General features: G+C 38.4%; 1 protein-coding gene and 1 non-coding gene across 3 annotated transcripts in view; both read left to right on the top strand.

The window, feature by feature from the left end:
• The first annotated feature begins 274 nt into the window (after window positions 1-274).
• trnar-acg lies at window positions 275-347 on the top strand. The gene has a single exon. It is a non-coding gene; the product is annotated as a tRNA-Arg (tRNA).
• A 1,038-nt stretch (window positions 348-1,385) lies between these two features.
• The window catches only part of gpc5b (glypican 5b), an 85,630-nt gene continuing 61,036 nt past the window's right edge, over window positions 1,386-25,979 (top strand). The window contains exons 1-4 of one of the 2 annotated variants that reach the window (XM_038287207.1): window positions 1,386-1,691; window positions 10,705-10,866; window positions 21,903-22,450; window positions 23,815-23,997. In XM_038287207.1, coding sequence (XP_038143135.1) covers window positions 1,514-1,691; window positions 10,705-10,866; window positions 21,903-22,450; window positions 23,815-23,997 — 1,071 coding nt within the window. In that variant the 5' untranslated portion in view covers window positions 1,386-1,513. The remainder of the gene's footprint in view (window positions 1,692-10,704; window positions 10,867-21,902; window positions 22,451-23,814; window positions 23,998-25,979) is intronic. The other variant, XM_038287200.1, reaches the window with a different exon arrangement.

Here is a 25,979-nt window from a genome sequence, read left to right as displayed (position 1 = left end):
TTTGTATCTCCTGGGATCGAACCCCCCACCCTCACGTTCTCCGTCCTCCATCTTCCCTCCCCACACAGCTTGGCCGAGATTAAATGTTTCGGTACAAATTAGAAAGAAATGCAAGCTCATATGATTTTTAAAACTACATACCTATATGGGTCGAGAATAACAATTCTTTAATACATGTAGGCCTAAAAGTAGCATAGTATTGCCATGTCGCCACGCTCATGTCGCCAATGTGCATAAGGAATGTGAAGTTATTTAGACAGCTGAAAATTTCAGTGGGCCAGTGGCGCAATGGATAACGCGTCTGACTACGGATCAGAAGATTCTAGGTTCGACTCCTGGCTGGCTCGCCTTTTTTTTTCAGAATGTAATTCGTGTTTTTAGCTAGTTAGCTGGTAATAACAGTCTCCCTAAGACACAAGGCCTCTAGGTGACTGTCGTATCTCTTTTTTTTTTTAGGTATTCATTGTAATATTCTTCATCCATTGCTCAACTTTGCATCAATAAACACAGTTTTCTGGCAGTATGTATTAAAATCCACTCAAAGTCGGATAGAGAATGTGAAGAACTACAAAGTTACGAAATGGCAAAAGCCAATTAGTAAACTCATTAGGACCAGCACCTGTAAGGGTCATGACGCCATTCAACATGTTACAAAAAGGGAAAGGGAAAAAAAACCTCTCCCCCAAAATAACAACCCACCCAAAACAAATAAAAAAAACAAACAAACACATTATTGCTACGATTACATTAAATTCTTTCTTATCGAAAAGATAACTCCGCCGCGTGATCTTCGAAACTAGCTAAACAGCAGATCATGCTTCGTTTTTCTTTCAAACTGGATGGCTTCCTTCACAAAGACAATTTCAGATAAATAGGTTGACTTTCTTACTTTTCAAAATGAACGTCCATCTGAAGAGAAAGTTGAAAAAAATACGAAATGAGACAGGAAGTGTCAGGTTTACGAAAATATAATGGGTCCTAGAAAAAAAAAGAAAAGAAAAAAAGTTCAACAGTTGAACATATTTTGCTCAGCAGAGGGCGCCATTGTTCTACCAAAAATATTCAGCCGCGTACAGTAAATTTTAATATTGGCAAAAAGCATGTTTATGTACTTTTCTTTAAAAGTTAGGCTTATATTTAATATCTAGGAATCCCAATGATTCTGGTCACTCTGTGGCTCCATGTTGGTGTTTTATTTATTTTATTATTTATTATAGGGCTTAGTGTTTTGCTGTATAAACTTTTTTTTCAGTGCAGTTGAATTTTTTAAGCCTTTCAATTACAATGAGCCTACTTTAAATATAAATTTTAATTTCACATAAAAAATTAAATTAAGTAAATGTATTAAAAGCGGGGGAGGGCATTGGCCTGTTGCAGAGAGGAGGCGCTGGACTCAGTGGGCTCCAGGCAGACGCACTGGCTGGTGATAAAGTTTACAGTCGCTCTTCACTGTGGGACTTTTAGGAATTCAAATTAACCGTCCGAAACTCAAGCTTGCGACTGACATGGTGCGATGTTCCGTGAAGCCATCCAAAACGTGCGCTTTTTTTGGTTCATTTTGTTTAGTTTTGCATGTCTGCCTGAGGCTGGCTGCAGGTCAGCCGATGCAGGCAGCTGTCATGAGGTGAAGATCGCCTACATGATGCGGCAGATCGGCCCCGTGGAACTGGTGCCAGAGAGACCCGCTACAGGTCAGTCAATAAATATCAGCTCATTTTATAAACTAAATAAAAGATACAAATGTGTTAGCATTTAACAAGGCAAAGAAATAAGCTGTCAAAATGTTATATTGGCTGTTATTAATTAAATGTTATATTTCAATACAAAATTTTTAATCACAGATGAATCATGGTACCTATTTTTTTGCACATTGATAGTGTAAAAAGAAAAGTGTTAAGTTGATTGCAGCTTTACTTGCTCACAGTTTTCAATAGTTTTGCAGAAGTTAGGAGCTTTTTGCATATTCTTGCATATTTTTTTTCTGAAGATCTTTAATATTTTCAATTGTATTGATTTGCACCAATTATTAGTGTAGTTATTTCATTTTTATCAATTTAATCAAATGAGTTTATTTATTTGTATAGCCATCTATCAATTGTTCAAGCTCAAATCATGTGTAACTATTAACTTAGCTTTAAAAACAACAATTTCCATTGCATTTTCATTTCAACAAAGGAGTCCTATAAGATTTTCTTTTTTGTCTGGCAACTTATTTTTAAAAAATTATATAATCAGAGAGTTATTACTGAGATAGCGCAGTTAGGAAAAGGCAGAGGTAGATAAGGATTATTTCTGATATAGACTGAATTAAGAAGTTCTTATTTATAATTGTAAATCAGGGTTTAATTTTTATACTGGCTTCATGAGCTCCATTTGTGCTTTAAGCATATATCTTTCTTTTTGAGTGGGGAATTATCCCGGTGCGGTAATGTAATCCACCCATTGTGGATTGAATTCAGTGGTGAATTAGCTTTAAGTTCTCATTTTGTTTATTTTTATCCTTGAAGATTTATTTAAGGATATGCCATCCATCACCAGCAAAAACGAGAATCTAGATCTAAGTAAAAACATACATTTTATTATATTACTTTCAGGCAGCAGACTTTTTGTACTTCATTGTTGCCATATATGGCCCTGCTGTGTATCACATGGGTGTGATTGCTTACTACATCCAAAGGATGTTGGCTATACTGAAGGGGATTTCTTGACAAAAATAGCAGAATCCATTTACAATACCTCATCCCAAAGCCTTCTGTTGAGTCATCCATGCATTAACCTTTGCCAAAAACAGCTTGAGTCCAATGTTAACATTCAAAATATGGGTTTTATTATATACACCTAAAAATATTGGAAGCATTCTGCTATCATTTACCCAAGTTGTAAATGAAAGAATAAATAAATCATGTTTTTTTAAGGTTCAGGAACAAGGTGAAGCATTTTTTTTTTACAAAAGGTATTTCTCAAACTTGTTTGCTCTGTAAAGATGTTATTTAAAGCATGGAGTCAACTCAGGTAAAGCTACAAAGGTGAGAACATCTTGCTAAGATTTTCAAAATAATTATGTTGCAGCAAGGTAAATATTGTAATGTACAAATAAGTATTAACTATTTTTAAAATGTATCAGTAGAGCCTTTTTTCGCTCTTCAAACAGTCTTTATAGTATATGATAAAAATATTGCAAACTCATACTACAGTAATGAACGACTGCCCCAAACTCAGTGATGACTCAAATGAAATGATGCTGAGGAAAAACATAAACAGTTTTCCTGTTAGCTGATCTTCAATGATTTTTACTCACATTTGTTCTGTGCTGTATTGGGATTCCTGGTAAAGATACAATCTTTTTTCATATATTTTTAGACATTTTGTTTCAGATGCATACTGTCTTAAATCCAAGGAAGATATATCAAAATCTAACCTTTAATTTCAGAACTTTTTTTAGTTGCTTTTGACCAAACTTTTTTGTATGACAGTAAATTACACACATAATATTTCCCTAAAACTAAATATAGCTGAGGGATTTTATATAAAAAAAAATGGAAATGGTTAATCATAGTTCAATAGTTTAGTGGAATTTTGTCCCATTCATCCTAACAGAACCATAAGCGGGATAAAGCTGCTGATCACTTAATAAAACACAATTTCTCCACTTTCCAAATCTATTCCCCCACTTTTTTTTCTCCAAATTTTAAACAATGGTTCCTATAATCAACACTTTTGTCCAGAAATTGTCCCTCAGTGTATTTGATCATTGTAATCTGGCGTTTTATGTTGTTTTGAAGCGATAATGCTTTGAGCTCTAAAGATATTCCGTCTTTTATTGTTTGATCTAAGAAATAAACCCTAGTAAATGTAAACCAGCATAGATTAGTCTACTTTAATGTGAGGGTATGAAAAAAGAAGCTGTATTTACACTCAGCTTTATCTACAGGTAGCTGCACTGAAAAAACAACTCATAAGATTTACTTTAAAAATATATTGTAAGTATTTGCCTGCAAATGATTTAAACAAAATTTAATGCTGCAATATCAAGTTACACTAACTTGCCAGTTTCAAGTGAATTTTACTTTCCATAAGATATATCAGTTGTGAAAATATTAAATAACATTAACTTAATTACATCCAAGTTGTAAGTTAGATTTATTTAAATAAATTAAGTGTACTAGTTTTTCATAGGCACAAGCAGCAATTTACTCAAAATTTTAAGTTAATCTTATATCCCTGTAGTATTTGCTGTTATGAAGTAATTAAGTAGATATTCAATATTTACTTGTGCTTGACATATTGATTTACTTTGTTGCATTATGTTACATTACTCAATAATATTACGTAAACATTGCTAGTTTTCTTTTGATAAATGTTATCAAATAAATTGAACCAATAGTCTATACATTGAATATACATTAAACTGTTTATTTTTCATTTTAAACAGTTTAACAAAGAAATAAATAGCCTATTGCAGGGGGAACCATTTAAAAATCAGTCCAAATAAAGAAAATCCACAACCAGTAAAGGTCATGAGACATTTTTAATTATAGTCGGTTACTTTAAACAGAATTTAACACTGAAATAAAATAAGGTTTTTACGCATCCATGTTATACATAAAATGTTGAAATAAAAAAAAAAAAAAAAAAAAAAAATAGAGTTTTTTTTTTCCATTTTAAAATCTAAAGTGTTTTTTGAAGAAGAGAACAACAATCGTTCAGTTTAGTATATACGTAGACCATTTTATGGCTTAATGAGAGCAGTGGGCTTTATGCTGCCCTGCAAGACTTATAAACTTGTGTTTGATTGGCGACAAAGCCATTCTAAAGTACATATCAATGACCTAATTCGTGACCCTGGATCGATATATTTATTTTTGATTATGGTCATGGTGGGGAATCCTGCTTCACAGCAGCAGGTTGAGCCAATCATACTTAAAATGTGCAGGGTCATCTTTTAGCACATCATTTCACTTTTCTGTCACCAGTTCACCGCAGTTATCATTTCACTTTTCTGTCACCAGTTCACCGCAGTTCTTCCAGCAGTCCACACTTTCTCTGCTTTCTTTTTCTCATTGTATATTCTCCTTCTTTCCCACCGCCCGGCATGTCAAATGTTTGCCTGCTGTGTCTAAAAGTGGCTCACAGCAGTGACCCAGACTGACAGCAGCTCATTGGCTATTTGTATCACGTGTAGCCTGGTCCATGCAGCTTTATCACATTAACAGGAGAAGCGTTTAAAGTGAAGTTGAAAACTGTCGTCGGACAACATGTGGTAATTTATAAATGTTTTTAAATCAGGTTTGGACAGGATTAGCCAGCAGGTGGGTCTGTTACCTGTGCCCTATTGTATTAAATTGCCCAATCTTTCATGGGCGAGCCAGAAATTTGAAAGTCTAACTGGAATCCATCCATCCATCCATTTTCTGTCACACTTAATGCCAGTTGTGGTCGAAAGAGGTGCTTGTCCCCATCTCCAGCTGTCTATGGGCGAGAGGCGGGGTACACCCTGGACAGGTCGCCAGTCCATCGCATCGTCCGTCACACTCACACCTAAGGAGAATTTAAAGAAGCCAACCTAACAGTCATGTTTTTGGACTGTGGGAGGAAGTCGGAGTACCTGGAGAGAACCTTCACATGTTCAGGGAGAACATGCAAACTCCATGCAGAAACACCCCAGGCTGGGAATCGAAACCTTCTTGTTACCCGCTGCTCCGCTGAACAGCCCTCTAACTGGAATCGTACTTTTCAAATATGCAAGGAAAAACTCCCAACCCTCTGAAACTGAGAGCTTTAACATTAATTACAAAAAAATACTCATATGTTAGATCAAGAATATTTAACTTACACAAAAAACAACTTCTGGGTGACGGTCAGTACAGAAACAGCCACTTAAACTTTTAGCAGTGGTGTAAATATTATGTATGCCTCTATTTAAATCAAAAAAGCATGTACAAATATTGCATTAATATTAAAAGTCCATTATGTTGTACTGCATTAGAATTTATAACAAAAAAAAGATAAGGTTAGTATGACTTGTAAACAACAAATACAGAGTATTTCCTATTCAACACAACACAGATCTGGTAATATAGTCCCTTCTCAAATATGCGGTAAAAATGTTACAAACCTATAGAATGAAACAGTGCAGTATCAACATTTAAACCAGTCATCCCGACTTGTGAGCTTTTAAGAGTGCAATTACAACACTAATGACACAAAATCAACACAATTAAAAATTAACAGCATAAACTGTCTAACCGTTCTCAATGAAGAATAAAATCTCTACTAGATATTTGAATCATCTGTTCTTTTTTGCGAAATAACATGTGAAATGACAGGCAACCTTCCACTAAGATTAACTGGAACTCATTGCTAATTCTTGGCCTTTGATGCCACATTTTCCTACCCTAAAAGTCATGAATGAATTTAGGAAAGCAACTTCAACTTCAAGGTGTTTACTTTTGGAGACCATTTAAATCCATCCAACTCTAGGAAAATTTTTTGGAAGACTTCAAAATGTAGCTCACAGTGGGAGAGTATGATGTTCAGGGCATATATCAGTCCCATGAGCAGCGAGCAGGCTTTTGCAGCACTGCTGCACCCTGCCAAAATGACGGTCATTGGGACTACCTCCTGCTCTGTGTGTGTTCCTGTAACGTCTGGACTCGGAGCGGAATCAGTCTGCTGTGAGCTACAGTGCACATGCGGTATGCGTGCGTTTCAAAACGCTACATTTTTAGAATAAAGTTTATATAATATTTTTAGGTTTGTGTACAGTACATACTAATATTAAACATATACATAGTATAAGGAAATCTAAGTAAAACTTACTCTTTCCCCAAAATTCATGTAATACATTAAAAAAAGGTTTAATGTTACTTCATAAACTTCAGTGTGTATCTAAAGACAGGGCACTAATTTCTGAAGATTACAACAGCTGAAACTACAACAGAAAAATGCTCTCATAAAAAACAAAACTTGATTAACCATCCAGTGTAGTAATCAGAAGGATAAGCAGAGGAAAACTGTGCAAAATGCAATAAGAATTAGTACCTATTAAGCCTTCTGGTGCATCTATACCCAGGATGCCAATAATTGTGGAGGAGTCTGTATTATATGTAATCTTTCACAGCAGCCAAGGGAAATAGACTATCCAATCTCCCACAGTCCACCAAAACCAGTCCTCCAGTGCCTCCTTCTTTTGCAAAGCTGGAAAGGGCTACGAGTGGATCATTTGCAGCCCCCTCATTTTCATGGAATAATTATGCAGCTGGGACAGTTTGAATCATTTATATTAAACCCAGCAGATGGAAATGACAGCTCAATGGTTGAGTAGTGTGTGTCACTTTGTGAGATCTCTTTTTTTAGACAGTTTTGCTTTTTTTTAATAAGAAAAATACTAATGCAATGTACAATATAATCATCTTCTTGTAAGCTTGCATGGAGCAGGAATCAATAATGATAGTAAATCAATGAAAGGGTCATTACTGATTGCATGTTCCTATTATTTAAAAGAATGTTTTCTTTATCTTTGTCGCTACGAGGTAGCTGCAATGGTTGTTCTGTCGAATTAGGGCTTCTGTAAAAAAGCACATGCACACAGTCTGCGACTCTACATTAGGTTTCAAAAATGTTTAATATCAAAAATAATTTTGTGACATACTTTCCAAATAGCAAGTTTAAAAATCAAAGTATGCATCCAATAAATAGCAACCGTCTATCTAATACAGTCCATTGTCAGCAAGCGATAACAAGAATAGCCTGGGGTTTGACAGGTCTGGTGTTGGTTCAAGCTACATAACTGTCTGTTCCTCTGATGACTCTTTTCCCCTTGATCTCAGTCAGCTGCTTGACAGCTTGGTTTTCCAGCCATATATAAATGTCAGGCGGCTCAGTGGTGACACATGCACAAAGACACAACACCACAGGGATTGGAACGAGTGTGAAAAGTTTACCACAACTCTTGTCATCCTGTCGGCTCCCAAAGGGATCACTATACAATTAGTTTGGTGGAGCCCTGAAGGGACTGACAAATCAACAAGAATTAGTCTTATTAGTTTGCTGGTGGCGTTGAGGGAAATAAACAATACCACCAGCAAGTGTTACCGGTACTCTTGCATACATTCTTTTGCAGGTTGGAAAGCAGCTAGTTATCATGTTACAAAAGTGTAACTCTGCCATAAATTTGCTTATTTTGCATTTAAAGTTAAGTTAAACTGGGTATACAGGTGCTGGTCATAAAATTAGAATATCATGAAAAAGTAGATTGATTTCAGTAATTCCATTTAAAAAGTGAAACTTGTATATTATATTCATACATTACATACAAACTCATATATTTCAGATGTTTATTTTGTTTAATTTTGATGATTACAAATGACAACAAATGAAAATCTCAAATTCATCATATCAGAAAATTAGAATATTACTGAAGACCAATAAAAACAAAGGATTTATAGAAATGTTGGCCAACTGAAAAGTATGAACATGAAAAGTATGAGCATGTACAGCACTCAGTATTTAGTTGGGCCTCCTTTGGCCTGTATTACTGCAGCAATGCGGCGTGGCATGGAGTCGATCAGTCTGTGGCACTGCTCAGGTGTTATGATAGCCCAGGTTGCTCTAATAGTGGCTTTTAGCTCTTCTGAATTGTTGGGTCTGGTGTATTGCATCTTCTTCTTCACAATACCCCATAGATTTTCTATGGGGTTAAGGTCAGGAGAGTTTGCTGGCCAATTAAGAACAGGGATACCATGGTCCTTCAACCAGGTACTGGTAGCTTTGGCACTGTGTGCAGGTGCCAAGTCCTGTTGGAAAATGAAATCTGCATCTCCAAAAAGTTGGTCAGCTGCAGGAAGCATGAAGTGCTCTAAAACTTCCTGGTATGTGGCTGCGTTGACCCTGGACCTCAGAAAACACAATGGACCAACACCAGCAGATGACATGGCACCCCAAACCATCACTGACTGTGGAAACTTTACACTGGACTTCAAGCAACGTGGATGAAGTGCCTCTCTTCTTTTCCTCCAGACTCTGGGACTTTGATTTCCAAAGGAAATGCAAAATTTACTTTCATCAGAGAACATGACTTTGGACCACTCACCAGCAGTCCAGTCCTGTTTCTCTTTAGCCCAGGCAAGACGTTTCTGACGCTGTCTGTGGTTCAAGAGTGGCTTGACACAAGGAATGCGACAGCAGAAACCCATGTCTTTCATACGTCTGTGGGTGGTGGTTCTTGAAGCACTCACTCCAGCTGCAGTCCACTCTTTGTGAATCTCCCCCACATTTTTGAATGGGTTTTGTTTCACAATCCTCTCCAGGGTGCGGTCATCTCTCTTGCTTGTACACTTTTTTCGACCACATCTTTTCCTTCCCTTCGCCTCTCTATTAATGTGCTTGGACACTGAGCTCTGTGAACAGCCAGCCTCTTTAGCGATGACCTTTTGTGTCTTGCCCTCCTTGTGCAAGGTGTCGATGGTCGTCTTTTGGACAACTGTCAAGTCAGCAGTCTTCCCCATGATTGTGTAGCCTATAGAACTAGACTGAAAGACCATTTAAAGGCTTTTGCAGGTGGTTTGAGTTAATTAGCTGATTAGAGTGTGGCACCAGGGGCCATCAATTTTGAACCTTTTCACAATATTCTAATTTTCTGATATGATGAATTTGAGATTTTCATTTGTTGTCATTTGTAATCATCAAAATTAAACAAAATAAACATCTGAAATATATGAGTTTGTATGTAATGTATGAATATAATATACAAGTTTCACTTTTTAAATGGAATTACTGAAATCAATCTACTTTTTCATGATATTCTAATTTTATGACCAGCACCTGTATGAGCTGCTATTTTTAAGTTACTGTGCACTTTCTTACATTTTCCTGCAATATTTACATTTTTAGTTGTGCAACATTTGTCTTAAAAGCATGGCAGTGAGGAAAATATTGGCCTTACTACAATAGATGGTGGCTTTTGCAATTTAATTTTCCTGCTGGCTTTCCTTTTGAATCAGAGAGTTAAATTTTAAGTTACCTCTTCATGTTTACTTAACAAAAACAGTGATGAGCTTAGGGTTCAAAGGGTTTAAAAGCTTCACACTTCAAGAATTGAAAGTTGTCGGTTGGTTTCCAAACTTAAGAGACCCCACACATGAGACTAAAAAATCTGAGATCTTGGTAATACTTTAGACTTAGTCATATTTTATTTGTCATTTTGTTTACACAAACGTAAAACAAAAAGAAATTTAGTTTGGAACAGCCTCTCTGGACAATTTCGTCTTTTTTACAAGTGCAGCCTTGAAAAATTGTAAAAAAAAAAAAAAAAAAAAAAAAAAAAAAAAAAAAAAAAAATATATATATATATATATATATATATATATATATATATATATATATATATATATATATATATATATATATATATATATATATATATGTAAAAACAGTAATATAAACAGGTGACTGTAAATTTACAGTTCTAACTTTTTTTTTTTTATAAAACGATGTGCTATCCCCCACCTCACAACAATCACAGCACTCAGCACTCAAGTCCGATTTTGGTCGTCTTTAGTGTAAATTCTCCTTATGTAACTTTTACAAACTAAGATTAAAATTTGGTACTTTTGACTTTTATCTCATTAATGTATTGCCCTGGTAACTGAACTTAAGTATATATATATTTTTATGTCTTATTCATTTTTCCCTGTATCATTTTAGGGGAGCATCTTCGAGTGTGCGCCCACACCGGGCCCAGCTGCTGTACAAGTAAAATGGAGGACAGCTACATGGCAGCTGTTCGTAGCGAGATGAAGCATAAGATGCGATCCTACAGCTTCGAACTCAAGTACCTGATTGAAGGACATAGAAAGGCCTACCAAGGTACGAGTCGTACTCACGTTCTTGTTAATTGAAAATCTGCCCCTTTTTCACCACTATGGAGTCAGAAAGGGGTCAAAATCATTGTAAACTTCTAAATCTTAGTCAAAACTGAAGAAAATAAGTTAAATCTGACAAAATATAAGCTGATACTGAAACTGCAAAAAAGACAAGAAATAAAAAAAAGAAAAAGTGTTATTTAAATACTAAACTGAATTTAGATTCAATTCTTAAGGTAAAAATTTGACATTCAATGTCAACTTATATTTATTCAGTTTCAACTAAGATTTATAAGTTTACAAAAATTTTGACCCCATTCTGACTCCATACAACTCTATCATGGAGCTACTAGAATCAGCTAGTCTCAAGTTACCTAAACTTGCTACTTGTTGGTGCAGAATCCCTTTTTGTCAATGTGGTTATTGTAACCAGATGTACATGTTTATATGTTTTTTTCCCGTCAACATTTATAAAACAGGTATTTATGTATTATATTCTTTCTGTAAAATGTTCTTATTTTCTCCACCATTTTAGATATTCTGTGGATGTATTATTCTATAAAAATCTCTTGATGAAAAAGATGTTGCTATGACCTTAAAAAAATAATAAAATAAAATGTATATTTTGTATGACAGACCATTTAGAGCATAACTATGAGGGAATAGAAAATGATTTGTACATATTAAATGTCTTACAGGTAAATATATCTAAAAAATGCATACATTTTATCCAGACCTCCTGAATACAATTTGCTTTCTATATACATTGCATCAGGTCTACTGATGCATGTCCCTCCAAAGATATGTACGTCTGCTGACTATTTTATGCAAAAACACTCAAAATCAGATTGGACAAAAAGTCTGCAGAAAACAACAAAAAAACAAAATCAGAAACGTTTTCCAAGTTGTCATAATAAAGTATTCTGTGTAAAATTTTGTGGAAAGATATTAATTTAATAGTATTTTAAATAAAAGTCTGTAATATAGCTAAATGTGGAGTAAGTGCAGCACTATATATATTTTCCAGATGAACTTTGGGAATTTATAGGAGTTTAGTTTACTTATATAGGTCTTTTTAAATTTTAAAATCTCTTAAATCATTCTGTGAATTCCAAGATGGCTGGAAATCTTTCTCATATTAATACAGCTGAATATGTATCTGAAAGATTTATTCCAATCCTGTTTTAACACAATTGCATTATGCATATATCCAACTAGAAATGGATGTTCAAACACTCATATATTTTTGTTTCCTGACCCTAAACCAAAGTGCTTATTAGCAGTCAATGTTTCAATAGTCTAACAGTTATGTCAAGAGCCCATGCCCCCATCTGTCATTCTATCTTTGTGTGTTCATCATGAAATAGCCAGTTTGTGTCAGGGTGGTGCGACGAGGCTAGTTTATTTTGTGAGGCGCCTCGGTGGCTAGCCAAACAAACAACTGATGTTCGATTGAGTCTTTTAGAAAGTGAACTCTCCGAGGGAGCAGCGGAAAACTTTGTTACAACACCCCGCTCCCCTTCTCTGTCCGTCTGTGTAGCTTTGATAATTAGGTTTTGTTCTTGACCAATGAGATAGCAAGGGACGAAGAATGTTTACATTCAGTACGTATCCGCAGCAAAGTGTTGTTGCTGTGGGCAACAGCCGGTCTCTAACGGGCTGCTCTGAATAGGAGGAAGAATACTCTGCTTGTCCACTTGTCTCTCAACACCATTCACTGCCGTTTGTGAGAAAGTGTGTGTGTGTGTGTGTGTGAGTGTGAGAGCAGAATGGATACCTTCTGAGACATCATGTATTATTTTGCATAGCTATGTGCATATCCATGCTGTGTGGGGATAATTAATCTGGGATTATTGATGACACGCATATCAAACATGTATACCCATGTTGATTTGTATTTCTGTGGGAAGAAGGTCTCTCTCTGCCACTCTGCATCCCATTCCTCCCCCCATGCTCCATCTGAATACACGCAGGCTCAGTTTCAGCTGCTATTTATGCCCAAAGGATGGCTTAACTATCCATCCATATAATTAATTTGAACACCCGTACACAAAGAGGGAAAGAACTGTACCAAAGGAAGCAGCACAGAAAGTTTAAATTTAGAGGAAATGTTGGAAATTTTAGCATGTTACATTGATAATTTATATTTTTTAACTACAGAAATATTAACATGGTCATTTATTTCACAAATCAAAGGGCTAAATGTGGTTCATAAAAATGAACACAGTTATTCGCAGAGGCATTGAATTTTAGTTACATTTTACAAAAGTACAACAATTTCTCCCTCCAAACATTCAGGTGGAGGTAGTAGGCTTAAGGTGGGTTTGCAACCACACAATAGGTAACATTTCATGCAAAAGTTACAGTTAAGTCTTGCAACATTGATAAATAAGCTTTCAAAGTCATGAAAAAGTTGAAACCCTGGAGTAAAAACATCTACCTGTTTTGCTAAGTGCTAAGGAAAGTTGCAAAAAAAATCACAACTGTAATATAAGTTAAAAATAATCCCAGTTCTTATATTTGATCAGCCCTAATCAGTAAACTAATTGTCTCTACCAAACATCAGAAGCCTTTACAGAACAGCTGCATTTTCAGGCAATGTGACACACCTTGTCTCTAATACAGGGACTCCCGGAAACATTTGTCCTACTTAGTTTTATTTAGGTGTAGCAGATCATACCTAAATTCATTTGCACCACAGACTTTTCTGACTTTTTTTTTACAGCAAGTTAAAAAATAAGTTTAACTTTCACAACAAAGTGCTGTTCTACTTTTTGCTACATACATCAAAAATTCAATAAAATACTTTGAAATTTATAGTTGTGGGCAAAAATCTAAAACATTATTTTGGTACAATAGCAAGATGCTGATATTTATACAACATAGAAATTAACAAATTTTATTCCATTGCAATTTGACAGATATTTTAATAAAATAGGCTAAAGTGGTGGCACTGTGACGCTCCTTAACAGCTGATTTGACTCTAAGCAGATCTCCTCAGAGTGAAGCGATTATAACCCTCTGGAGAACCTGAGACATGCCAAAGACACTTGTAGTGAGGCTTTCTTTTTTCTTATGGGTCTCTTTGGTGTGTGTGTGTGTTTGTGTTTTAATATGCCTGCATGGCTGTGTGTGTTTCTCCTGGCACTCTTTTTTGTGCTCTCTTTTGCACTTTGCAGCTGTTGCCCAATCACAGAGTCTAAAAGCTAATCACATGTCCCCATGGGAAAGACTTTGCAATGTAATTTGACGCTGTATGTATTTAGGCTGCCATTGCCAGGGCGTGAGTATGTGAAAACATAAAAGCTTGTTGCTGTTGGTTAAGGTTTGTACAATAAAGAGCCCCACCAGCGCTGCCTAAATATCTCATCCTAAAACATGGAGCAGGCTCATCAAAAGTCAGCCATCTGAAGTATTGCTTCAGTAGTAAAAGTCACAGGCAAATAGGCATTTCTCTGTGTTTTTTTGTTTTTGTTTAAGTGCCGTAAGATGTAGACATCGTCTTTTGACACAAACATATGGTCTTTGGAAAGTGGAGACCACTCTCCCTTTTATTAGAGCCTGTCTGATATAGGAAACGTAATGAATCACGAGTTGGGGCCTCTCATTATCACCTGACTAAACATAACAGTGTAGTGAAAAGGAGCTCAGGAGTGAATTAAGTTTGGGCTATTCTGGCTCACAAGCAAGAGGATGAGGTCAGTCCAAGGTCGGTAAGTAAAGGACTGTGTTGTTTGTTAGGTGCTCTTAAAAAATTCTGTATTTTTAATGCAGCAGCTTTACATTGTGGCTTCAGATTGTAGTGATTTGCATCTCTGTCAACAATGTATCACTCATAGAGGACATGAACTAGATCAGTATTATTACTTTGTGTGAGGATATTATTGAAAGACATTCTAATGCTAGGTTCACACTGCAATCAGCAGTTTTCCGCTACTGTTTGCGGCGGCTGGAAGGCGTTTTTCATGTACGTAATCCAAACTGCAGGCACCAGAATAATAAAAGCAAACAGATTTTGCCTATAGGTTTTGACATTTTAAGTTAATATAGGTGATGATAAACTGTTTCAGAGGAATGATAATAGCGCTCTGCATCAGGTCTGTGTCCCTGCCAACTCCCAGATCAGCTTCTCTGATTGGTTGATGTGGCACGTAATGTTTTCTAATGCTAAAGCAAATTAGCTTCCAGTTTTGTCATGTTGTCCATTTAACAATGGTATTCGACCTATGTTGGTTGTAGCCAGTGGTTATTAAAGCAAACAATGTCTGTCCTCGGACTACTGACATCCCAAAGGCAGTTTTTTTTCTTTACTAATGTGGCACAAAGGATGTGTTCGGCCAATCCGCTTTACCCTGAGAAATAGGTGTGCTTTAAAATCCCAGAAGATCATCACTTTCTTTATTAACTCATACCAGTTCATCTCACCCTCTGTGTCTAATTCTTATAAATTGGGCCTAGTAGTTAGCAGTGTGCTTGTGCTCTGAGAAGTTTGCAAGTACCCAGTTTGATACCCACAGCCTCCACCCTGGGTCACTGCTCCCCTGGCACCACACAATGGCAGCCCACTGCTCCCCAAGGGGATGGGTTAAATGCAGAGGTGATTTTTTCCCATTTGAGATCAGTAAGGTTCAGTTATTATTAAATGATTTTTTACCTTTGCTGTCTAAGGGAAACTCAGCTGACTGCATTGAGTCGTTGACTTTGCAAGTTTTGCTCCTCCTGATGTAGCAACAGTAGACATTTGTTTGCATGGTGTCATTGAATGGATAGCGATCCCTCACACTAAGCATAACTGCAGTGGCAGGGGACAGGAAAAAACTTCATTTTAACTGGAAGGAACCTCCAGCAGAACGATAAGGATACTAGAATGATAAAAACACAGAAAACATATACCGTATTTTCACGACCATAAGGCGCACCGTACTAAAAGGCGCAGTCTCAGTTATGTGTCCCATTTCTGTATTTAACACACACATAAGGCGCACCGGACTATAGGGCGCGTTTTTTATATACAGGTACATGTCCTCTACTACCTTTAAATAGCTCTACTGCGTATTTAAAAATACAGCGGGGGCAAAACTGAGTATGACTGTGCTTTATTCATGTATTTATTAAAAAGTATTAATCAAACCTGGCAGCTGGCCGTGAGACAGACACATCGCAGATGACACAGCGCTGTGATCACTCCTAAATTAACTTAAAATCCTGAAACCTGCCGACGGAATATGTTCGCTTTTATGGGTGCCTGCAGTTTAAATTATTTAGATGAAAAACACCTGCCAGCAGCCACGGTGAACCCGGAGGCTACCCTGCTTAGAGGCTGCTGATGAAAGGATTTCTCCTGTCGGCGCACCGCTGGTATGTGGGGGTCTGAGCGCCTCCGACAGAAATAGATAATCTGGATGAACTGACTGCAATTATTAAGTTTTCAGGTGGACTTTCTCACTTAAAAACATATTAAAACTACTTTATTCCCACTGATCACAGCAAATATAGCTGCAAGATTTAGATTATTTAGATGAAAAAACACCTGCCAGCCACCGCGGTGAAGAGGAGGAGACCCGGCCCAGAGGCTGCTGTTGAATTAAGTTTTCAGGTAGAAAAATAGAGCGGGAGCAAAACTGAGTATGATTGTGCTTTATTCATGTATTTATTACAAAGTATTAATCGAACCCATCAAAGTCATCATCCTCTGTTTCTGAATTAAACAGCTGCGCTAAATCAGACATGCCAATTTCCCCTTCTTCGCTGTCAGTCACTTTCCGTGCAGCGCAGCTCCTCAGAAATAATGCCGGCTTTTGCAAAAGCTTGAACAACAGAGCCAGCAGACACGTTAGTCCAAGCATCAACAATCCATCCGCAAACGGTGGCGTAACTCGCCCGGCGCTGCCTTCCACTTATCGTGAAACTGTGGTCTCCGTCTGTCATCCATCGCTCCCACGCCGCTCGCAGCCTTACTTTGAACGGCCGCTTCACACTGATGTTGAGCGGTTGAAGCTCCTTTGTCAGACCCCCCGAGATAACGGCCAGCACAGCGTCCATTTGATTCACCTTTTTTTTCACATCGGCTGTGAGATGGGCACGCAGCGATGGTGATGCGTGGAAATAACCACCTGGTCTCCTCACATACACCTCCCTCAGCTACGCTTTCATCATCTCCTCATCCATCCAGCCTTTTCCATTTGCGTTAATATCATATGTCATCAGAGCGATGTGTCTGTCTTGCTGTCAGCTCCCAGATCAGCTTCTCTGATTGGTTGATGCGGCGCGTCCAGCAGCAAAACTTCAATTTTTCCATCTCGAGCAGCAGCAGCGCGTTGGCAGATGCTTAAACGCTCCTGCTGCTCAAAACTCGCTGCAGGACCTTTTGCTGCACCTATACGCGCGTCAACCATTTACTTTGCATGTAAACTCGCTGCTTCTGCTGCACTTGCTGGGTCCGGTTCACACCGATGTCGAGCGGTTGAACAGCGAGCACAGGGTTAATTTGTTTCCCCATGTTTTTCACATCAGCTGTGAGATGGGCACGCATGGAGTTACATAATAACAGCGATGGTGATGAGTGGAAAAAAAAACACCTGGTCTCCTTACATTCAGCCACTCTTTCATCATCTCCTCAATGAGGTGGTCTCAAAAGTCGCAGTTACAACACACATAGGGCGCACCGCACATTTTGAGGGGAAAAAAAAGACGTTTAAGTGCGCCTTATAGTCGTGAAAATACGGTACTTAGTGTTTGTACTCCCTAACATATAATTTCTTATTGGAGAATGGAACTAGAATGAAAGTGTCCCTAAGTCCTCCAGCCGCCGAATTCTATAGCAGCATAAAAGACACATTCAGTTTAATTAAAACCTTAAGTGATTAGACTTCAATTATCATGAACTCTTCATACTTATTTCAAATAAGTGCTGCAAACTGTTAGATAAGAAAATAATGTTTAATTTGACTCCACAAGTGTTTGAAAAAAGTTGAGTCTAGTGCAGAACTCTATTCTCATTAATTTGTTGCTTAAATAAGTAGTGTACTACCGGACAAAATATCCTTGATAATTTGTTATACATTTATTGATAGTATATCTAAATTGTATCTAGGCGAAAAAACTTTAGTACTTGAAATTGGTAGAACACATGCTCAGATCAATGTCAAATTTAGACCTCATTGGCTGACTATTTTGCAATAGGTGTGGCCATTGCTTCAACACCATAAGTTAGATTGATATTACAATCAATGGTTTCTGTTAGCTAATAATATTGTCTGACCTGCTAATCCCATGGTGTATCATGTTTATATTATTACTTACTTTAATAAGATGGTGTGTCTTTAACTGTGTGAGTTTTGATAGCACCTTGGTTAACTACACCTCAGTATAATATGAAACAAACTTTAAGAGTCACTTGGGAGCTAAGTGGACAGATCTTCCAGAAAAAGAACATCTTCCACCACACCTATAAGAAGCTTTCACTGGACTTAGTCAACCACATATTTTTTTCACTTAAAAGTTGTTTTGTTATTGTTTCAAGAATTGTTTAGAGTAACATTGACTTTAAAAAAAACAGATACACATAAATAGAAATGTATAATCTTTAAGAAAAGTTGACTTCTATGAAAAAACTTTGATTAACTGCCGATAGTGAGCAAAGTGCTCTCTTGGGAACATTAGAATTTATTAAATTGCTATTATAGGATTACGCTTGGTTATATAGGGCTTTATATGTGAGAAGCAGTTTTTCATGATACTCAGGATTCAACAGGGACCCAGTAGAGGGAAGATAAAATAGAAGAAATATTTTATCTTTAATTTTGTCTTTAATGTTTAATTTTAAATGTAATATTTAATTTTAAATTTTTTCTTTAATTTTCACTAGTACTCTGCTGCAGTTGGATCAGCTGAACGTTTCTAACTACATTTTGTATACTTCTTCACAGTAAAGAACTACAATAGTCCAACCTTAAAGTTACAGATATATGAACTAGTTTTTCAGCGTCTGTCCTGGACAAGATATTGCTCCTGATTCCGGCCTACACACCGCTGAGGAAGCGTTCACCCCCCACAACCCGGACTGTGACCACTTGGCCCGACGATGCCTCTCTGCAGCTGCAGGACTGCTTTGAAAGCACAGACTGGGACGTTTTCAGCCACCGGGACCTGGAGGTGTTTACCTCGGCTGTGCTTGGCTATATCCACCACTGTGTCAACACTGTCACAGTGGAGAAGTGCATCCGGGTGTTTCCTAACCAGAAACCTTGGATGAACAAGGATGTCAAGGCACTGCTGAGGGAGAGGAACAGCGCCTTCAGGTCTGGAGACAGGGAGCGTTACAGCTGTGCTCGTGCTGCACTGAGGAGAGGCATCAGAGAGGCCAAGATCGACTATAGGCAGAGGATTGAGGCCGACTTCAGCAGTAATAACAGCAGACAGGTGTGGCAGGGACTCCAGCACCTGGCCAACTATAGATCCAGCAACACCACCGTGATCTCAGGGGACGCTTCACTGGTAGAAGAGCTCAACCACTTCTTCGCTCGCTTTGAGGTTGTACCACCAGCGGGGTCCACACTGCAGGCTACACCCCTCGACATCCAGACCTTCACTGTAGAGACACAGGAGGTGAGGAGAGTCCTGAGAGCAATGAACCCACGCAAAGCTGCTGGACCTGACGGGGTGACTGGGAGGGTGTTGAGAGACTGCGCAGACCAGCTAGCGGGGATTTTCACTGCCATCTTTAACCAGTCCCTCTCCCAGTGCTCCATCCCACCTTGCCTGAAGTCCTCCACCATTATCCCTCTGCCTAAACAGAAAAAACATTACCAGCCTTAATGACTACCGGCCAGTAGCACTCACACCCATCATCATGAAGTGCTTCGAGAAACTGGTACGGGGTCATATCATTTCACACCTGTCCCCCACACTCGATCCTCACCAGTTTGCCTACAGGGCCAACCGGTCCGCGGAGGATGCCATCGCCACCGCCCTGCACACCACGTTGACCCACGTGGAGCAGCGAGGGAGCTACGCAAGGCTGCTCTTCTTAGACTTCAGCTCGGCGTTCAACACTATAATCCCGAGCCGGCTGGTGAGCAAACTGGGAGACCTGGGTCTCCCCAACAGCACCTGTAGTTGGATTATGGATTTTCTGACAGACCGCTCCCAGGGGGTGAGAGTAGGACACCACCTGTCCTCTCCAGTGAGGACCAGCACGGGTTCTCCACAGGGCTGTGTGCTGAGCCCCCTCCTCTACACCCTCTAAACCCACGACTGCACCCCCACCTACCCGAGCAACACCATCATCAAGTTTGCAGATGACACCACGGTGGTGGGGCTCATCTCAGGAGGGGATGAGACAGCTTACAGGACGGAGGTGGAGCATCTGTCAGCATGGTGCATGGACAATAATCTGACTCTGAACACCTCCAAGTCAAAAGAGCTCATTGTTGACTTTCGGAGGTGTAAACAGGACACACAGCCCATCATCATCAACGGGGAAAGGGTGGAGATGGTGCCAGTCTTCAGGTTCTTGGGCACCCACATCAGCGAGGACCTGACGTGGACTTCCAACTCCACGGCGATCCTGAAGAAGGCGCAGCAGAGACTGCACTTCCTGAGGACTCTCAGGAAGAACAAACTACGACCAGAGCTGCTGCGGACCTTCTATTGCTGCACGGTGGAGTCGGTGCTGAGCTGCGGCATCTCGCTGTGGTTCTCCAGCTGCACTGCAGCAGAGAAGAAGCAGCTCCAACGGGTCATCAACACCGCCCAAAGACTGACTGGCTGCCCTCTCCCCTCCTTGGAGGAGATTTACTCCACCCGCTGCCTCAGGAGAGCCTGCAGCATCATCAGGGACCCCTCACACCCCGGTCACCATCTCTTTGAACTGCTCCCATCTGGGAGACGCTTCAGGGCAATAAGAACTAAAACAACCAGACTGAGAAACAGTTTCTTTCCTAGAGCGGTTGTTGCCCTGAACGCCTCACGTACAATTTAACAACGGTAACTATCAATAATGCTACCTCACGTGCAATAACCTGTACCCGCTACCTCAGGAGAGCCCGCAGTATCCCTTTTTAAAATTTTTTCGTATTTATTTATTTATTTAATTTTATTTTTTATTTTATATTTTTAAATTTGCACTGATTGCTTGTACTGTGTTTTTTTTTTTTTTTTTTTCTTTTTCAAGTAATTTCGTTGCACCCCTGTGGAGCAATGACAATAAAGATTTCTGATTCTGATTCTGATTCTGATATTTCCAATTTTTGCAATGTTATGGTGAGATGAAAAATTTAAATTTTTAATATGTCTGATATAGGATATAAATGACAAGTCCTGATCAAAAATGACACCAAGGCTTTTTATGGTATTTGAGGCCATTATGATGTCTTCCAGATAGCAGATGGAACATATACAGTATATTTGTAATTTCTATAGAAAATGATACCTTAACTTTAAGTCACTATGTGACATTAAATCAGACTAAACTTTCCTCCTTTTTGGTAAATTAAAATCACAAAAAGGTTATACATTTGTTAATCACTAAAATTAATAAAGAGCTGATGTCAACTTTATAGATTTCAACTATTTTCTGAAAACAATATTCAATCTGGAGAGTAATTTTGTTTATCTCAACTGACCACAATCAGGAAAAGATTAATATATTACAATCTAAGAGTGATAAAAAAGGGATTTATGTAGGGTATTAAAAATATATAATTTTAACTGCAACATATTTAGCTGCTGCAGTGTGATTGTTGTATGTGTTATCAACTGAACAGGTGTGCCAGCTATAATAAATACAGAAAAAACAGAAAAAATTATTTAAATTAAAACAAAGTATTTATTTTAGTTATTGTCAAACTTTTATAAAGAGATATTAGAGATAATCCTCTGGCTAGTAGTTTTAATGATAAATCAATTTTTATCAGAAAAATGAAGCAGTTTTTTCATCGTTGACATTAGAATGTCAATATATCTATGAATGTTGTCGGATTTAGATAAAATACATTTTGCCCTGATTCACATACCCATTTGATATTTTCTGTCTTCCAGAAACCTTCGAGTCGCTTGTGACCTTTACATCAAATCTGACGTGCACTCTGTTTGACAGTGCCTACTCTGCCCTCGCCTCAGACTGTCGCCCCCTTGTGTTCCAGCTGTTTAATGCCATTAGACGCCACCTATCAGGAGACGTTAACTCCTCTCTGAACAATGCAGTGCGCCGATTTTACAATGATCTCTTCCCGCTGGTCTACCGCCGTCTGCTCAACCCTGGGATCGGCCATACATCAGCGATATCCCACTTATCCTTTTCAACCAATCACGATGACTGTCTACGGATGACCCAGCAAGATGTCAACCCATTCGGACCCCATCCGCGACTACTCATTAACAGCCTGTCTCATGCTCTTGGACCTGGTCGAGCACTGAGCCGGCTACTGAGGGTGGCTGGGGAGGTTGTGAATTCAACAGAGAAGGTGACGATATCCAGGGAGTGTGGAAGGGGGTTAGTAAAGATGCAGTACTGTTCGCACTGCAGAGGTCTAACCCTGATACCACCCTGTACTGGACTGTGCAACAATGTCATGAGAGGATGCCTGGTAAGTGTTTGAATGTTATTGAGGATTCATCCGCTTATGTATTAAGGTTTTATGACTCTTCTTTATTAGATCCGGGGGAAATGGATCCTTGTGTGCATAATAAGAAACTTGGGGTTTAAAATATATAATAAGTACTATTTACCATCTATTGTGGGTTTCCTCAGAGTTTTATAATTGCAACATCACTTCTGCTTTGGTTTGGTTTTAGATAAAATTACATATTTCAAACCACAGGAAAAATGTCTTAGAAAACTTATTTTAACTAGCATTAGCTTTTGATTATGTTAAGGTATATTGGAGGATTTTCACAAATTTTTGAATAGACCCGCCCTCTCCACTCCAAAAATTAACATGCACAAGCCTATTAAAGGTGTGTGAGAGCATGCAAAAGCCCATTTCTCTTCGTTCATGCTCTGTTTAAAAGTTGCTGTTGGCATCACTCATACAAGCTTACTTTCCAAAAGAAGATTTGCAATTTTTCCACCATGTCAGACTCACCACCAGTAAGTGAAAATGGAGACGAACACGTAGAACGGCCTTACATTAACATATCACAAAAATGATTGACAAATAGCTGGACCACTTATTTTGGTGATTAACATGTAATTTTAGAAAACAGTAGTTTTTATATTTATTTTTGTATGTCGAATTAGTTATCAGTTTCTTAGATTTTCCACCATTTTCTAGATCTATTAAAAAATATATTCTTTTTAAAAAACTTATGAGCCTCTGATATTTAGCTGTTGACAGTCATTTATGCGCTTTCGGTTCATTTCTATGGATTTATTCATGTCTTATTCAAATTACTTCCAAAAAAAGGCCAATACTGTATTACCAGCTGCAGCAATCCTCCATCATAGATCTACAGAACAGGCCTGTAAGGTAGGCTTGACATGAGGGGAATCCCTGATGGGCCCATCACTTTGGCATCTGCCTAAATCTGGACTTTTCCGACCACATGACCTTTCTGATTTTCTTTCTGATTCGTCTCACTGATCAGAGGTTTTCTTAAAAGTCCACACTTTTTGTTTAATTCTTTTAAATTAAAATGTCATCTGGTATTGCGTTTGCCCTAAACAGAGAATATAATTATGTTGTGTTTTATTTAAATCTGTAATAATTGTTTATTTTTATTTAAAGAGATTCTATTTATTGTTGTGCGTTTTAGAGCATGTCTTGGTTTCCAAGACTTGGAAACCAAGTCCAGTGGATTTTTTTTTTTTACTTTTACGGAATGACTATGACCTGGATGACTGAGAATCTTCATCAGCAATCTGTTCCATGTTATTTTGACTTTTTTTTTTTCTTTATTCTTTTTAATGCATTGTATTTTTATGTTTATTTTCTTGCCTCATTAATTATAGGTGGGTGTTTCTGAGCTCGGTGCCTCCTGGGGAAGTTTGGTGGTGTTGCTCCAAAGGTTAGCTGGTACTTTAGCAACCAGCAGCAACCATAACAGCATGGAGCTAGCGCTGCTGGCAATTCGAAACCATGTGAATGATGCAATACTACATGCACAGCTGCATGGTCCACGAATCACAGCAACAGTAAGCCTAAAATCTGGTCTTTAGTTTTTTTTGATAATAAAGTTCTTACAATGATTGTTTTTGTTTTTTTTTACTCTGAACATCTTGATTGTGGTGTCACTCTATGCCTCCAAAATTGAAGAGGTTTTTACATTTAAAAATGAAATTTGCTCCAGCTCGCCGGACTTATTCATTTGATAAAAGAGTCATTTGAATGTCAGACACAGAAAGTGAGAAAGACCGAGTTTCTCTCAGCCTGGCAGTTGCATCTGCTTGTACCTAGATGGGCTAAAAACAGCCTCATTCTGCAGGGAATCTGGGGTTCCCCTCAGTCTGTGTGTGTTCGCACAAACGTGTGAGTGTGAATACAGATCTAGTGCCAGACAAAGACCTTCGTTGGCGGGACAACCGATACCCAGAATGCTGCTTGGTTCTAGGTGATGAGAAAGTTTCTGTGGCTAATCTGTGGACAAACAGACAGAACACAAACAGAGGCTGGCCAGCATGTAGACACACAGACACACACACACCAACTCTCTCTCACACACATGTTGTTGGAGGAAAAGATAGAGTCACCATCCAACTTTGAAAGAACATTGTGGACTCAGTGGAGTAGATTCCTGAAAGGTAAACAAAAACACAAGCACTGCAGATTGTCACTTGGAATGAAATACCACTTCATTGAATGTATGATGAACAAATACCAGCTTCTATATTACAGACAAATACTGCTTTGTTCCAAGTGAGTGTATGCAGCCCTTTTACAATGGAAGACCATAGCAAGTTATTTTAAAACTTTGCTATTTTTAATCAAATAATTATCAAATGAAACAAAAAAAAAGAATAAAATAAACGATTCCGTATATCGACTTATACTTTCCCTTAATTACTAAATGGAAATTTCTCCAAGTGAGATTGTGAGGATGCCAATCGTTTACAGCTCTTTTCTGATAACGCCACACCAGTGGCGGCTGGTGAAAAATATTTTTGGTGGGGCTGATATAGCCTAGTGTATGTCTCCAACTAATCCAGAATAAGAATTCAAATAAACAATTGGAAATGAAATACAATTTAACAGTAATGATTTAATTTACTATATAATAACAATAACAGTAATGATTTTGGTCACTGTGACGGGGTTCTTTGGCCTCCAAGAATCCAGGCTCAGTCAGGTTACCGGTGTTGGTGATTTATTGTGCTCAAAAACTCAAAACAGGATGCAAAAGAAACTAAACATATACAAGATACTCTGGGCCTCAGCCTCCCTCCAGTTACCAGCAATGTAACAAAGAAATAGAAAACAGAAATTGTCGCTTCTTCCCACAGCCCTCATTAAATAGTTTAAGCCCCTCCCCTCAGGCTCTCTTATTTCTGATTTCTTCTCATTAATCAGTTTTGTCCATATATTACCTCCACAAACAATTGATGTACAAAAACAAATAATTTTTACAACTTAATTCCTTTACACAGATTCATTGACTTATTCAATTACACCAAACTGGGTTTGAACCCAGCAAAGACGCCGCCGGACTGAAGATGACAAGTCCCCGTAGCATACACACGTACACACACACACGCACCCACACACACGCACCCACACCCACACGGCTAACCCCACTGAAATATTAAGTGTGCACCCTCAATACGCCAGCAGGTAACCAGGAACAGCTTGTGTGTTTTAAGTTCATGGAGCTACTGGGCTCATCGCGAGGGTATTGGTCCTCACAAACACAGTATAACTTTGCTCGTGTGGCGAGCAAAGTTAGAGAGGTTGTTTTAAGCGACGAGGTGGATTTGTCACAGTCACAATAACCATGACAGGAAATTTTCATATTCTACAACAGGGATGTTCTTCTGGCAAACGGGTAGATAAATAAGGATCTCACCGAATTTGGTGGAAGCTGCACCTCGCTCGTTACGTTCGCCATCGTCCCTCTAATTGTCTGCACCTGCGCATTGGTTGCAGAAGCCTGTTAAAGTGCAGTATTTTCAGAGCCCCAAGA

Source organism: Cyprinodon tularosa, unplaced genomic scaffold, assembly GCF_016077235.1.
Source record: "Cyprinodon tularosa strain WSP-4 unplaced genomic scaffold, ASM1607723v1 ctg106, whole genome shotgun sequence".
NCBI lineage: Eukaryota > Metazoa > Chordata > Actinopteri > Cyprinodontiformes > Cyprinodontidae > Cyprinodon > Cyprinodon tularosa.
The sequence above is the reverse complement of the archived record's forward strand: the minus strand, read 5'-3'. Positions and strand labels throughout refer to the sequence as shown.